Source organism: Lissotriton helveticus, chromosome 7, assembly GCF_964261635.1.
Source record: "Lissotriton helveticus chromosome 7, aLisHel1.1, whole genome shotgun sequence".
Lineage (NCBI taxonomy): Eukaryota > Metazoa > Chordata > Amphibia > Caudata > Salamandridae > Lissotriton > Lissotriton helveticus.
Window position 1 is genome coordinate 441061617 of NC_136068.1, and position 16853 is coordinate 441078469.

Consider the following 16853-nt stretch of genomic DNA (forward strand, 5'->3'; position numbering starts at 1 on the left):
TGTAATGATTGAAGTGAAGTTTCTGTTTATGTTAATTACTTAGAAAAATTAGGATGTGCATTTTAACACACATTTAAATTAGACAAAATCACAACATTTGTATGTGTTGTCTGGTTTGGTGTGTATTTCTGTATATGTACAAAATCAACTACATGTTCATTTAAATTATAAAAGGAATTTGTAATACAAATTAACATATAATATATGTATAACCTACAAAGGAGAGAGAGAAAAGCAGTTACTATAAAACGAGGGCAGAAACCTACAAAGGTCCTGTGAGACGGAAACCCGCCGAGTTCCCCGCCAATGCTTTCGATTGGTTTGCAAAATATTTTCTACACAGCTGCCCTGCCGTGGGTGGGCGAACCACCTCCATGAGAGGGCCTGTGGAAGGGATTTCCCTTAACCGTGCAGCGTAAGATGCCAGAAGTAAAGTGTGACTCCTAAGTACCGCGGATCCTACAAATGAGAGAGAGAGAGAACAGCGGTTACTATAAATTGAGGGCAGAAACCTACAAAGGTATGACACTGAATGGCTCCAGGGAGATTACAAATCCCAAGACATTGAAAGAGTATTGATATGAGCCACACCCACTGGGGGTAGGAACTATTCAAACTATGGAAATGAAAATAAAAATGAGCCTGTTCTGCCACTTGTTTTCAGCCAAGCCTGTGAGAAAGTTGTTGCTTCATCGAAAAGCTTCAGGCACACGTATCTGTCCGTGATGTGGAGGAGTTTTGAAAAAGAAGGTCCTGTGTAACGGCATCCTGACGAGTTCCCCGCCAATGCTTTCGGGCAATTGGTTGGATATATATATATCTTCGTGGGTGACTTACCACTGCGGCGCTTTCAATTCCAACCAAATGCACGATGGGAACAGAAGTCCGTGGCAGAGGCTTCTGTGGAACCGGCATGATAAAGCGCCGCAGCTGAGCCCTTTTACATTGCATGGTGAGAGGAGCTCTATAATTACCTGTTCGGAGGCCTCCTGCACGAACTGCGGCATTTGAAAAAGGCTTGACGCCGAAACCGGTCATGCTGACTTTCTTTAATAAATGTTCACTGAAGCCCCGCTGTGCCCCTTCCTTCTTTTGATGTGAGAGAGGACGTTTTGGTAGATATATATGTTGCGCTCGTAACTCTTCTCAGATACATAAGAAAGAGGCAGCACTCACAGACCAAGAGGTGTCCAGTGTTTTAATTTTTTAGGGAACAGAAAAGCACAGACGCGTTTCGGCGTTAGCCTTCGTCAGTGTGTCACTCGTCAATTACAAACATCTCATGAAATATAGAAATCAGTGGACATTGACATAAACATAGGACTTTACCCCTTTGTGCCTCTATGGGCGCCATATTGGAAAGGTGTTCTATCCATATAGGGGTCTGTTTCAATTCATCCGTTAATACTCCCGGTGAAATAAAGCTGTGGATCGGCTAGTGTCCTATGATAGAATGTGCAATGTCTTATTTACAGATAAACAGTGCAAAAAACAGTAAACAATCAAAGAAAACGTTAAAGATAAAGGCGTAAACAGGGATTTGACATGCATTGATAGTGTATCCCAATGGGCCAAGAAGAACCTATATATATATATATATATATATATATATATATATATATATGTATGTATATAATATATTCACAGAAAAAACCATAGGTTATAGACCATATATAGTTAGGAATTAGCATTTACAAAACCTTGAAAATTCACTGAAAAAACCATAGGTTATAGACCATATATAGTTAGGAAATAGCATTTAGAAAACCTTATTTTACTCACACAAAACCATTGAAATTCCATATATAGTTAGTTGCACTAACTATATATCGCGCACCTGCAATCCACTGCTGATGATGTCACATATTACATCATTCATGACATGGTCAGTGACATCACTGATGACATCACTGATGACATCTCAAATGACATCACTGATGACATCACTGATGACATCTCATTTGACATTACTGATCACATCACTGATGACATCATTCATGTGATGATACAATGAACCTCTTCAGACTCTAATATAACCTTAGATACACTCAGTGTAAACAGACACTCACAGACTGTCACTCATCCATGGAGTTACTCACACACCTAGTCAGTCTTGCAAAGAATCAATCACACCTCGATTTCCTCAACTATATAGTTATACACACCTTACTTATTGGAACATATAATAACACATATTTACTCTGTTATACAATCCCTGATACAAGTTCACAATAATCCATACAGCCACTCACACATTCACTGGCTCTTATGCACAGTTATTTATATATGTCAACTATCACATGTACTGTGTTTTACATATGTACTTACTTTGACATGTAGCACTGAGATATCCATTCACTCACCAATACACTCATGCACACAGTCAACCGCCCATACAGATGTTTCCACATGCACTTTTGAACCCATACATCTAGTGAATCAACTGCTCACACATCTATGCACAGAGTCATACACCTCCCAGACACCCACACACACACTCAGTCTCCCATACAAATACTTGGGCAACTAATCAATAACCCATATAGTTAGTCATATAGCTAATGATCAACACATGCATCAGATTACAAAACAACAGACACAATGATGCACAATTTAAAACAGTTTAGTCACTAACCCATGCACTCAGTGAGACACATTTAATCACTCACTTATACAGTCAGTCATGCACCTACTAAATCCTTCATCCAGACACTTATACATCCACTCATTCTTCAATATGTAAGACATATTTTAACTTTACAGAAGCATACAGTCACTGGATGTTGTCATCAGTGATGTCATCAGTGATGTCATTTGAGATGTCATCAGTGATGTCATCAGTGATGTCACTGACCATGTCATGAATGATGTAATATGTGACATCATCAGCAGTGGATTGCAGGTGCGCGATATATAGTTAGTGCAACTAACTATATATGGAATTTCAATGGTTTTGTGTGAGTAAAATAAGGTTTTCTAAATGCTATTTCCTAACTATATATGGTCTATAACCTATGGTTTTTTCAGTGAATTTTCAAGGTTTTGTAAATGCTAATTCCTAACTATATATGGTCTATAACCTATGGTTTTTTCTGTGAATTTCATTGGTTTTTTAACAGCTAATATCTGTAGCTGTAAAATGTATTCTTCTTTAAATCCAAAAATATATTTTATATGTTTATGAATAATTTTTTTTTAAAATATTTTTTTTTCTTCGTTCCCGCTTCGCGAATCGGGAAGCTTCCCGTTAGCTGACCTTGATGCCGCGAAATAGACCGCGAGCCGGTAAACGTTTCTTTACCGCAAGTGCCGCGTTAGAAAACAACATCGTGACGCCTCCCGTCCGCATGACGTTCCACGTTGTCGCTTGATACGTCATATGACGTGCTACGTTAGCAAACTGGTACGCGAAGCGAGTGCCAAAGCGCAGGTTTCTGGAAGCAAACCGGGAGGCCCTGCAAAGCGCTTAACGTAAACACAGCAAGTCATGTGACTTGGTAATAACACTTTTCATTGGTTCATTTCACTTTTGGTTTCCTAATGATGTAAGACTAGGTCATATAATCTAAAATGAACACTTTTGATTGGTTGAGAACTCTTGTTTTTCCCAAATGATGAAAATCCCTCCTTCTTTCCTCACTCTGACTTTCATCATTGTGAGAGAAAGACCCTTTGTGATCACTGAGCAATGGCTTCTTTAGTAGCTTCAGCTGGTGCTTCCCCACCACCTCCACCACATCCAAGGAAGAGTGGACCACCTGCTCAAGTTGTAATTCAACAAGAAGAAGAAGAAGAGGAACAGGAGGACGAGCACGAAGAGAGGCAGTTTTTGCCTGAGCAGCCCAAGACGTCTCACCGGAAAGAGAACTTCATTTGGCAATTTTTTAAAATTCCCAAAGGTCAGAAAAAAGTAAATGCAAGATACGTAACTTGCCTTATATGTCAAGATAGACTGTCCAGAGGGACCGACAAAAAATACAGTTTCGGAAACTACACAATGCATCGCCATATGACTAGGTGGCATCCTAACAACTACAGTGCTGCACAGTTTCGGAACGACCTAGATAATCTCCCTATTATGGCCAGAAGATCTGTTGTACCGGAAGTAACGGGACCAGAGGGCAGGGAGATGGTGCCAAATATACAAATGAGATTTGGTGAAGTAAAACACACCTGCGTATTTTGCGATGGATTCATTTCCTACGGAGAAAGAAGCATCACTCTGATCAACAGAGCTATTGACTATCATATGCAAGTTTGTCCGAAACGCCCAAAATAATAAATACTTCTTTTTTTTGTTTTGTTGCTCCTGTTGAGCCCTTTACAATGAATCGTTTTCATTGCCCCCTCCAAGAAAAACCCAAAAAAATATAAAACTGTTCCGAAAAATTCAAAAACAGTAAAAAAATGTTCAGAAAAATAAAAAAAAAAGTTCTTTTCAGAACTACCTCCCCGTTATTAAAAAATTGGTACAATATTTGGAACTGTGCCAACCTCTATTTCTCTTAGTTCGCTTCCTAGTTCGCTCGCTGGTACGCGAACTGGAAGCGAACCAAAAACAGTAAGTATAAGGGAAGGAAACACACACTTATGTTAAAAGAAAGACAGCTATAGGGGAGTAAACTAGAGATACTATTACCCATAATCCACTACTGATGATGTCACATATTACATCATTCATGACATGCTCAGTGACATCATCAGCAGAGGATTGCGGGTTTTTTGGCAACATGCCTTATCCACGGTTTAATAACGCTGCCTTTTGCTTTATATAAGTTTTCAAATTGTATGAAATATATACCAATAGGTCTTTATGAACCTTTAGGTAGTGCTTTTGTTCATGAGGTCTGGTCGCTTCCATACACATACAGATGTTTCAAAGATGATCAAGAAGTTTATCTGAATGGAGAGGAATGCACTGAGACGCCAGATCATTCACTAATGTGTAGGCACATACAGTTACACGATTCATGCAACAAACACCGACCAAATATGGCTTGCGTGTTGCAAGGCACGCCAGTTCCTGCTATCATCCCCACGTTCAAGTTGTTGGAAAATGGTAGTTATTTGATGCTCAATAATGAAGATTGTTCTGAGTTAATTAAAAAGTATTCCTTTTATCGTAACAGTAAGTGAACGGGTTATTTGCTGCAGAAATGTTCTATTTCCTCCCACACATGAACATAGGGAATTTTCAATCTGGCCACAAATACCAACCTTGGGACACGTTTCAACGGCATGACAAGAATAAGAGCTCTTTTGTCTCAGAGAGAGGTGGCCTTGAGTTCGGCCCGTGAAACTTTCGTACTTCACATAGCGAACACCCGTACACAGGTTTGCCTTTCAATTTCAGCAACATGTTTCCGACTATCTTTAACGCATCCTCCACAAAATCCCTGGCACACTTTTTTAAAGTTGTTACCAGTGGTCTCGTGACTTCATTTGAGAAAATCTTTGGAGTCATCCCTGCTCCCTTTCATTCCATTTTCTCCACTCTGGTTCGTGGATTGCATTTTTACTTGCATTACCAGCGGACGCTCTTGTGCTTTTTTACATTTTTAAATATGGATGTCCCTCCTATGCAACCTCCGACCCTGCAGCTGCTGACACTGTTCCGCAATCGCATGCTAGAATATTATGGCACAATGCCGTTGGCGATATTAAGCACGGCATATGGATTATCTTTTCGGTTCTCCTACTTCACCTGTGTCCAGCCTGTATTTCACTGCCTGACCTGTGATTTCGATTGGGCCATTGATTTGTGTCTCTGCGGACCGGTTTCTCCTGACGTCGACTTTAATCAGCTGATGACTCCTATCATTACTCACGAGTTGATTTGTCCTGGCGAAAGGATTATGGCTGTGGCATTGATGCATGGACTACTTGGTCCCTGGAATTTACTGGCGGCAGCACAGTCTTTCTTGGAACACAGCTTTCTTGAAAACCCACCGAGCTGTCCTCTGATGGTGATAGAGGATCCGGTGCTGGGAGAGCACGTATGTTCTTTTCCGCTTTTAAATTGGATGGCTGAACTGTTTTCGGATGAAGACGGTGACTTCCTATTGGAGGCTGTTGCAGCTTATTTTGCATACACAGTTATGTCATAGACCTTTTTCATGTTTGATATGCTGAGTACTAGCATTTCATTGACAATTCATTGACTTATTTGTCAAGTTTTTATTATTTACCTTGCCTATTGGCTTAAGACTCGATAAAGTACTTGGCTGTTTTATTTTTCTTTAGCATTGAATTTTCCTAGTTTTTAATGCTTTACCTTGCGGACCGTCCACATATAAACTTGCAATCTGCTCTCATGAGATGGCACTTCTATTATCTTATTCAGTTCGTTTCCGGATCATGAGGAGGTGTCATCTAGGTCCTGGATATCTTTACACCGTGTTAAGTTAGCATGGGCTCATTACCGGTTTAAACGCCATTTTTCCTTTTTTGCAACTTCTGCACACGACACTTAGTTGTTGCTTTAGCTTTCCACCTAGTAGTTCATCGTGGTTTACATGAGAATAATATGTTATTGGTCTACTATCTGCTTTACTTGTTAAACTATATCTGTACAGCGAGTGCTAAAGTTTCAAGAACAACACGATACAGAATTGTTATGAGGTCTGATCTCCACGACTTCATACTCATAACATAAGTGCAACTTCTGCCAATTCTGGGCATGAGGCGGGTTTTATATTGCTTTGCCGAACACACATACACAACAGTTGATGCGGTTCACATGAAGAGAGAGCTGGTGTATGCTGATGTGATTCCTTCAAATCTAAGACACTAAAGTATGGACACGCCCTAAACCAACACAAAGAGACCTTCTTAGCAAATAATATAATATGTGTATTAGGGAGGGTGAGATATAAGCAGCCGCGGGCCGTGGAGGGAGTTACGATGGGGCAGGGAGGCGGGGAGGGGGAGAAGCAGGGTGGAGCCCTCTCTACCTTGCCCCTCCCCCTCCCCGCCTCCCTGCCCCACCGTAACTCCCTCCACGGCCCGCGGCTGCTTATAAGTGTTGCTAACTCTTATTCATTTACAGCATGTTAACATACTGTCACCATTCGCTTTTTATGTACTAGTAACTATGCTGGTAATTTTGCTACTGATAATATGTGTACTTGTATTCTCCACCCTGCTTCTCCCCCTCCCCGCCTCCCTGCCTCACCGTAACTCCCTCCACGGCCCGCGGCTGCTTATAAGTGTTGCTAACTCTTATTCATTTACAGCATGTTAACATACTATCACCATTCACTTTTTATGTACTAGTAACTATGCTGGTAATTTTGCTACTGATAATATGTGTACTTTTATTATCTAAGGTACTACGCCTGAGAAGACGGCATTAGTAAATAAACATTTCAAATACACATGTGTTCTTCTTAACTCCATGTTCTGGTTTCTAAGAAATATATAACGACCGACTGTTCATGAGTTCCACGTATCCTGAGGTACTATAAGTTCATATTCTGGATTGTCTAAACATTGAGAGTTTGTTATATCCAATGTGACACTGTACCTAGCTTGCTAAATAGTTTTTGATTACTAACGTGAGTTTTGGGACACCCTAATTCGCCGAGGTTCCAATCCTCTGTCCACAGTTCTGTGTGAGAACAGAAACCCTGCGACAGGGGCACCCCCGACCCTTGCTGGAGCTTCATCACACTTGCGATACAACTCCAGCAATGCGCCACCTTTACGGCACAGATACATCACGCATCTGTGCTGTTTTTGCCCCATGATGCGCCGCATTGTAAATGCAGCACACCATAGGTGACGGAACAGCGGCACAGAATGACTAACACATCCCTGGTGATGCGCCAGTCATCATAAATCTATCCCTATGCTTCTTATCTTGTTAGAGATGAACCGCCATATGTATCATAAAAGTTATTTGCATTTCCTAAATAGCGAACTTTAAGGAATAAATAGCGATTCTTTACCATTCCTAGTTTGCGATGAGCTATTTGCTAATTAGCCGAATGTAGCCCAATGAAGCCCAATGTAGCCCAATGTAGCCCAAAGATGGCCGCCAGACACACAAAAAAACAAATGTAGCCCAAATATCAGCCAGATGTAGCCCAACTATAGCCCAGTGACAGAATGACCAATCAGCTTCGCAAACCTCCGTTACGCGAAGCGGAGCGCTGTTACAGATATATATCTTTTTTTGAACGTTAATTTCTCAAAATCCACTGGAGCACATATATTGAGACCTAGCAAAGGCACATCGGGCTACCAGTCCCTAATATTTTACCAAGTTTCGTGCAAATCCATTCAGCCGTTCAATTATTATTTTTATTATTTTTTTTTGCCCCGCGGGGCCCTTTTAAAACCTCCACATCAAACCTAGGGGGTCAGCGAGGATCTACTATGCCCCCTTATAGTTATTTCCCCCTTTGTTTTGACCTCCTCTTGTCTCTCGATCCTACCGAGAGACAAGATGGCGGCCGCTACGGACTGTTTGGAATGTTGACAGACGCCGGAGAACCAATCAGCTTCGCTTCACAAAGCTCCGTTGCGCGAAAAGTCCGCGAACCAGAGCGCTAACCGGTCCGCTGTTACAGATATATATCTTTTTTTAAACGTTAATTTCTCAAAATCCACTGGAGCACATATATTGAGACCTACAAAAGGCACATCGGGCTACCAGTCCCTACAATTTTGCCAAGTTTCGTGCAAATCCATTCAGCCGTTCGGGCTAAAAGTGAGGCCAACCGCCCTATGGAAAACTCAATGTTAAAAACACGTTTTGGGACCCCCCTTTTTTCTCGGCCCCCACTGGACGAACCCCCCCCAAATTTTCAAGGGCTGCTCAGAAACAAAATGTGCCATTTTCCTGAAAATGTCAGCCGATTCCGTCCACAAACGCCAAAGTTATTAGACATAGAATTTTCAAAAAACCCATAGAGAAAAAATCCTAACTATATATACCTACTGGCGACCGCCAGTAGGTAATTAGCAATTGCATCACACAAATACCTTAACCTGGATTGTAACAATCCTGGATGACTAAAAAAAGGACATAACCAGGGATAAGGTTACTCAACCGGTTACTACAAAAAGGTTTTTTTTTTTAAACAAAAAAATAATAAAACTATGCAGTTTTATATTTTATAAAAAAAATACTTGTGAATGATATCTCAAAGCTGTGTTGCATCAATTCAAAAAGTAACAAAAATAATTCTGTTTCTTACATTTTTTGTATCCATACAGGTCATCTCACATCAGAAGAAGGGGATATGGAAGTCCATTGCCAAGAAGGTGGGATCCTGGGGCTCTAGAGCGGTGCAGCATCATCCACTGTAGTAATAGATGCTAGGACCTACGACGCTGGGCCAAAAAGTCATCAGAAATTCAGCTTGGCCAGTCCTCCCAACATTCCAAGCATGGGCGCCACACCCTGACCTCCCTAATAGCCTGCTTACTTGCGGTGGCCTATCTCCAACTTAATGGCCAGTTAAGAGCAAGACAGCCGCCTGAAGGGGGTACATTTAAAAACAAGCATTTGCAATGCAATAGGTCTCGCATTTGCGAGAGTTTGAGCTATTGGCATTGTAAATGACAGTGCCTTTTCTTTATGTGTTTGGAAAACCTGCAAGTGCTGCGTAAACCTGTACTTTGTACTTATAGTGGTTACTTATGAGAAGCAAGGCTGGCAGTAACTGCATCTCTTTTACTGCCTTGATTCTTGTAAGCAAGGACTATAAGTACAAAGTGCGTGTTCGTGCACTGCTTGCAGGTTTTGTAAACACATAAATAAAAGGCATTGTCATTTACAATGCCAATAGCTCAAACTCTCGAGACCTATTGCATTGCAAATGCTAGTTTATTTTATGCAACTAACAACCATTGACACAGCCAATAGTTCTGGCTTGTTGTCGGTGTAACGTTACTTGTTATATATCTGGATACAATGACTGAAGAGGCAAAATACCAGTCGGGCCGTACACTATACTAACCCCACATTTTTTTCATCCCACTTAAAGCTCTGGAAACAACACCATGTCACAGTGTCTTCATGGCCTGGCACTGTGCATCATGCAAGACTCATGACTTCCACTTTTTCAAATTGCCTATGTGTAGGGTCATAGTGAACCCTCTCCCACCCCACCCCTTGCTTTAGGAACTACAGCAAGGGTGAAATTCTTGATTGGCCTCTTCTGTCTGCAACTCTGCAGACAACGGCTCGGCTCATAATTAATTTGAAAAGGTGGGTGAGTGAGTAAGTGAAGGGATGGGCAGATGGCTGGATTAGTGAAAGGGTCAATGGATAAATGAAAGGGTTAATTGATGGATAATGAGAGAAAGGCTGGATGGATGAGTGAGTGGAAGGATGGATGGAAGAGAGAAAAGGTAAATCGATAGATGTACGGGTGGATGGGTAGATGGATGGGTAAAAGGGTGGATGGATGAGTGACAGGATGGATGGACAAGTGAAAGGGTGGATGATGGAGAGTGAATGGATGAGTGAAATGATGGATGGATTGATGAATTGATAAGTGAAAGGGTCAATGGATGGACGGATGATTGAAAGGGTGGATATAAGGATGGATGAGTGAGTGAAAGGGAGGGAAGATGGACAAAAGGATGGATAAATGAGTGAAGGAGTGAAAGGGTGGATGGGTGAGAGAGAGGATGGATGACTGATAGGGTCAATGGATGGATTCATGAGTGGATGAGTAGATGGATGGAAGGATGGCTAAGTGAAAGGGTCGATGGAGAGTGAAAGGGTGGCTGGATGAATGAAAGGGTGAATGGGTGGAAGGATGACTGACTGGGTGGATGGATTAGTAAGTGAAATTATGGCTGGGTGGGTGAAAGGGTAAATGGCTGGTTGGATGAGTGAATGGATCGGTGGAAGACTGGATGGATGAGTGTATGGATGGATAGGGTGAAACAGTGGATGGATGAGTGAACGGGTGGATGGAAGGATGGATGAGTGGAATGATGGATGGAAGGATACATGATGGATAGGTCCGCAAATGGTTTATTATGTTTGGATATGGATGGGCTTACTTATATACTATTGTGAGACCTCCTCTGATGTGTCTGTAAGACATACCTTTTGTCCTGAATTGTGACCTTTTGTCCTGAATTTTTACACTCACTGTGTCCTGAATTTGCACCCATGCCAGTTGGTCACCATATCTGCTGTATGTGTTACAGTGACCTCGTGTGTCCAGCGTCGCTGTGTATGGTATACCAATGCTTCATATGGAACACCTATACACCCACTTCTTAGGTCAGACACCTCCGGGCTGAACACACTGAGCAACGCCCCCCCCTTCGAAGCTATCTGTATAGTTTCCACGTTCACCCACCCACACCTCTTGGAGTCAGAAAGGTTACATACATACGTCACGGGGGGCGTCCATCCGAGTCAGCCAGTTTACACCCGTCTAGGTGCCCCTACACCTCCTTGGCACATCATTTGGGATGACACACATCCTTGTCAGTGAGGTGACGCACGCGTCAGTCCGAGTGGCCCCGCCGTCCCTCCATCCAAGCTCATTAGCGCGCACGCATGTAGCACAGGCCAGGCAAGTGTCTGGGTGATGCTCGCTGCAGTTTAACCCGTCTCTAAGCAACGCTTCCAGAGTGACCCTCACCCCCAGGTCTCCTAGCAACAGAATGAATTAGAAACCAGCGGCAGCCAAGACTGTACAGTGCTCCAGTCAGGCCTGACTCAGGCTAGCCCCGAAAACAGAGCTCTCCGCACCAGGCCTGGCTTCCCCTGACATTAAAAGGCCTCTCTGTGAGGTGCTGCCACTGGGCGTACGCTGGGGACCCTCTCAGAAGCGCCAAGGTGCCGACTTCGAGGAGCTGGGAGGGCCACCCACTGCTCAGAATACAACCCACAACAGGTTAAGAAGGACGCATTAGATGGGGGGGAAATCTTTTCTTGAGGGGGTAGGAGGGGTGCATGCTGACGTCAGACGCTGACACAGCGGGCAATTTAGCTTCGGATCGCGCTCCGTTTCTTAGATATTTTCCTGTTTGAGGCGGGACTACCCACTGCGGCTTTAAACAGCTGTCCCCAGGACCACAGGAATTATGCCACACAGAAGGATCACAATATTCAACAAGAAGGCGTGCGTATGTTACGAGCGAGGCCTGGAACGCAGACGAGAGAGGCGGGCTCTGCTTTGATAGGCAGGAAAGTTCCGTGGAGCCTGCGAGGTTCCGGGAGATGCCCCGCCTCTGTGCCAGGCTCGCGGTGACGTATCTCGTCCGGATCGCGGCACCTTGGAGGTAGAGGGGTGTGGGTAGTGGAGAGCCCAGAAGAAAGCAGGGATTCCGGGAGTGCTGGGGTTCACGGGAGCGAGCAGGCAAGGCATAACGGTGCAAGCGAGGAAGGTCCTCCAACTCCCAGAACATCCTGTGAACAGGGTCGCGACGTAAGAGCCCGGTGAGTGGGGGGGGTGTGAGCGTGTGTAGCTGTGTGTGTGTGTAGCTGTGCATGTGTATGTGTGTCTGTGTGTGTGTGTGTGTGTGTGTCTCTCTGTGTGCGTGCGATTTCGAGAGGCTGACTTGCTGTGGGACTGGGACAGGAGATGTACACGGCGTGTGGCTGTACGTGCGCGTACAGGCGATGAAATCGCCGACGGCCCTGCGCGTGCCCATCCCCTGTCCAACATTCCCAGCAAGTGGATAACATAAGGTCTTTCACTGGAAGCAGCGCTTCGCGCTGCTAACACCAGCTCGACCTAAAAATAGTTTTTCATTTTATATAACAATTTCTTATTCCAGCAACAAATTCTGGCATCAACATAAAGGTTGACACATGACCAACGCACAAGTAGAGTACTTGAAGGTGTAAGTTTTGCACAAGGTGTATCTGTAATGAAGTAATGAACCATCAAATATGGGTACTTCAAGATGTAGGTTTATTGGTCACAGCTGTTGCAGACCCCAAGTAACTGTGTTACATAGAATGTCTCAGACAGGCAATACATAATACATTCTAGATTCTGATGACGTGCGTAATGATGTAATGCAGCCAGATCACCACAAAATCTCCCTTCTTTACACCCAAGTAAATGACTAAAACAAAAATAATAAGAAAAATAATTAACATAATAACTATGGAATATCAGATAGATTAAACTCCTAAAACCAATGTAAATACATTATAGTTAAGAACATGTAAGTAATAGAAAATTTCAATCACGAAACCTGAAGGGTTTGATTATATTTCTCCTACCGGTCCTGCGTACAGATAAAGGATAGGAATTAGACTTTGGTTCGGTAACTTGGATATCAGGAGAGAAAACTATAGGAGGAACAGTATGGGAAGATGTCTTGGATAAAACATTTGAATCGTGAGAAGAAACATCATGATCCTGAGAGAGAACATCATGAAAATACACCTTGACTACTCTTCCCTTATTCCACCATTCGTTTCTACTAGTTCTCACTGCATTTTTTGTCACCACCTCAATCTTTACCAGAGGTTTGAATTTCGATAACCCTTTAGGAACATGATTAGGATCCTTAATACGGACCAAGTCACCTTCTTTTAAGTGTGTTTTCAACGGGTTTTACCCTGTGAATAGCATCATAATGACTTTTCATTTTGTTTTGATATTCTTTCACTTTGGGTCTCACAACTTTATCCATGTTCATCATATGATCATTTTTGTGTTGAAATTCTCTCAACCAAGCAGGACAAAGTCTTGAGGCAGGTGGCCGTCCTCGTAAGACCTCAAATGGAGAAATACCAGAAACCACATTAGGACAGCATCTATGGGACCACAACATTTCTTCAACAGCCTTGCAAATATCAAACTTGTTCTGGATTCCCCATTGAATACATTCTACTAATGTGCGATTCATTTTTTCTACCAGGCCATTGGCCTGAGTGTGATATAGAGCCACACACCTATGTTTGATCGCATTCTTATCAAGAAAACTTCTCACCTCTTTAGAAATAAACTGGACACCATTGTCCGAGACAATCTCTTTTGGAAATCCTTCTCTTATGAATACATTTTTTAAAAATGTAATGACATTGAGGGTATTGGGTTCTTCTACAAACTTTACCTCCCACCATTTGCTGTAATAATCAACCACTACTATGGCGAATTTTAGTTTCCTTGGAAGTGTATCAAATGGACCAATGAAATCTATTACCAACTTCGACCAAACTGTACTTGGCAGGTCAACAGGCTGTAAAGGAACTGCTTCAGTTTTTAAAGTTTTGTCACTTGTTGCACAAACACAACTACGGACACTAGCAACAATATCAGAGTCCATTCTGGGCCACCAAAAACTATCCCTGATTTTCCTCTTAGTTATGGTTTGACCCAAATGTCCCTCATGCCTATACATATTCTCTCTCTTAATGAAACTGGTGGAATGAACTTGTCTCCACGAACTAACATCCCTTTACCTTCAATAGACAATTCATCAGCTATCGAGAAATAAGGTTGTACATTTTGCGGGAGTGTTCTTTCTTTTGGCCAACAAGACATGACATACTCTCTTACATTTTCCAATTCAATATCTTTCAGGGATTCAGAAAACCACTCCTTTTCACTGAAAGTAGTCATGACAAATGTCAACACTCAATCAAACAGTCTTCATCATATTCATCACCATTTTCTTGAAAATCTGCAAAACTTATGGGTGAACGTGATAAATAATCTGCCCTTATATTCCTACCACCAGGTATGTACTCAATGGTGAAATTGTATTGCAATAATTTTGAACTTAATCATGCAATTCTTCGGGTATGATCTTTAATAGTGATTCCACTCAAAATACTGACTAAGGGTTTGTGTTCAGTCTTAAGCACAGACTTTCTCCCCCAAATGAAACATTTAAATCTCTCAACCGCCCAACAGCAACTCAAAAGTTCCTTTTCAATTACTGAAAATATTTTATCATTTGGTCTTAATGATCTCAAAGCAAACCCAATTGTTACTTCTTTTTTTCCTTTCATCTGTGCAATAGTAGCACCAAGTCCATCATTACTTGCGTCTACAGTAATAATGCACTCCTGGGATGGATCAAAAGGTGCAAGAACCCCAGCAGAAATAATTTCACTTTCTAAACTATCAAACTGTTCTTGACAATTTTCTTCCCACACAAACTTTTTGTCTTTCTTTCACAATTCTCTTAATATTACTGTTTTTGCAGAATTTTTTTTGATAAACTTGGAATAAAATTCACAGAGTTCTAAAAATGAGGCCACATTTTCTTTTGTCTTAGGTGTAGGGGCCTTGGATATAGCATCAATCAAACCTGGTCTAGGTTCCACTCCTTGTTTTAATATCACATGACCCAAATACTCTATAGAATCTTTTGCAAATTCACATTTTCCCCGGTTTGCAACAACCCCATATTTTTGCAATCTCTCTAAAACCATAAGCATGTGTTTGTCATGAATGGATTGGTTTTCCCCTGCAACTAAAATATCATCTTGGTAGGTCACCACCCTTCAACTCCTTCCAGAACATTCTCTAATACACTTTGGAAAACGGATGCCGCTGATGACAAACCAAAAGGCATCCTTTTAAATTGAAACGAACCCATTGGAGATAGAAATGCCGTGAGGTGTCTTGAAGATTCTTGACGTACAACCTGATGATATGCAGAAGCTAGGTCAATTTTTGAAAACAAACTAGAACCTGAAAATGTACTAATGATATCATCAATTCTAGGTAAAGGGTGTGAGTCAACCCAAATTACTTTGTTGAAACTCCTCAGGTCAACACACACTCTTAACTTTCCATTTTTTTCTTGCGATAACTAATGGACTTAACCATAGAGACGATTCAATGGGTTCTATTACTCCATCATCACACATCTTTCTAAGGATATCCGCTAGATCTTGACGTACACTAAAAGGTACGTTTCTCAACTTGTGTTTGATTGGAGTCACCCTATCCTGTACTTTTCTTTTATGTTTAAATCCTTTTATTTTCCCTAGCTTGTCCTCAAAGACCTTAGGAAACTTTTTAAACCATTTACTGCTATTATCATGTTTTTCAATTGTATCACTGCTCTCATATTTCACAATGTTATCTCCATTTTCTTGGTTGTCGGTCACTAAAGACACTTGTACTTTTCTCCCAGGTCTGAGTGTCATGCCAAACAAGTCCTGGTGATTCCAACTCAATATATAACATAGTCCTTCCCAAAAATTGAGCGTCCCTTAAACTTGAGTTCACATTCGAAGTATCCTGACCACTCAATCTTTCTTCCATCATAAGTAACAAGATTTCTGTCTGGAGGAAGTATACTACGTTTACCCCAGACTTCATCAGTTATCATTGTCATTCTGGCACCAGAATCTATGAGTAGTCTCAAATAATGTTTTCCATCAGTTTCTATAACCTCATAAGGATCTATACAGTCTGATTCATCATCCTGCGCCACAAATATCATTTCTCTAATTCCTCTAGAACAAGACTGTTCATCTTCCGAGGTATCACTTTGATCATCTTCAATGACAGAATTTATTTTATCCTTGGGAGTCTGGCACACCTTGGCAAAATGCCCGATTTTGTTACAAACTTTACACTTCACACTCCTCGTAGGACAAGGTCTACGATATGGAGTGTGTTTTGAATTTCCACACCTAAAACAAATGTTTTTTTGTGTGAAAAAAACTATTTTTGTTGGCAAAGAAACTATTCCTGTTGTCTTTCTGTTTAACAATTTTCTTTGAATTCTACTTTTCCTTTGAAACTGAATTCTCATTCACCACAAATACACCGCTATTTTCTTTTCAAATGAGCTCTTTACGTGCCTTGCGTGACACTTCAATCCCCTTTACTATATCGATTGTTTCAGCCAGACTAGGATTCCTCAAAGTGAGCAATTTTTCCTGAACTTTA

General features: G+C 41.7%; 1 protein-coding gene across 8 annotated transcripts in view; it reads left to right on the forward strand.

Moving 5' to 3' along the window:
• Positions 1-16853, forward strand: part of LOC144768576 (sulfotransferase 1 family member D1-like) — a 434742-nt gene that overhangs the window by 112662 nt on the left and 305227 nt on the right. For 2 of the 8 annotated variants that reach the window (XM_078652352.1, XM_078652354.1), the window contains exon 2: positions 9223-9270. The exons of the other annotated variants lie outside the window; for them this stretch is intronic. In XM_078652352.1, the coding sequence (XP_078508478.1) occupies positions 9249-9270 (22 nt within the window). In that variant the 5' untranslated portion in view covers positions 9223-9248. The remainder of the gene's footprint in view (positions 1-9222; positions 9271-16853) is intronic. 8 annotated transcript variants of the gene reach the window in all.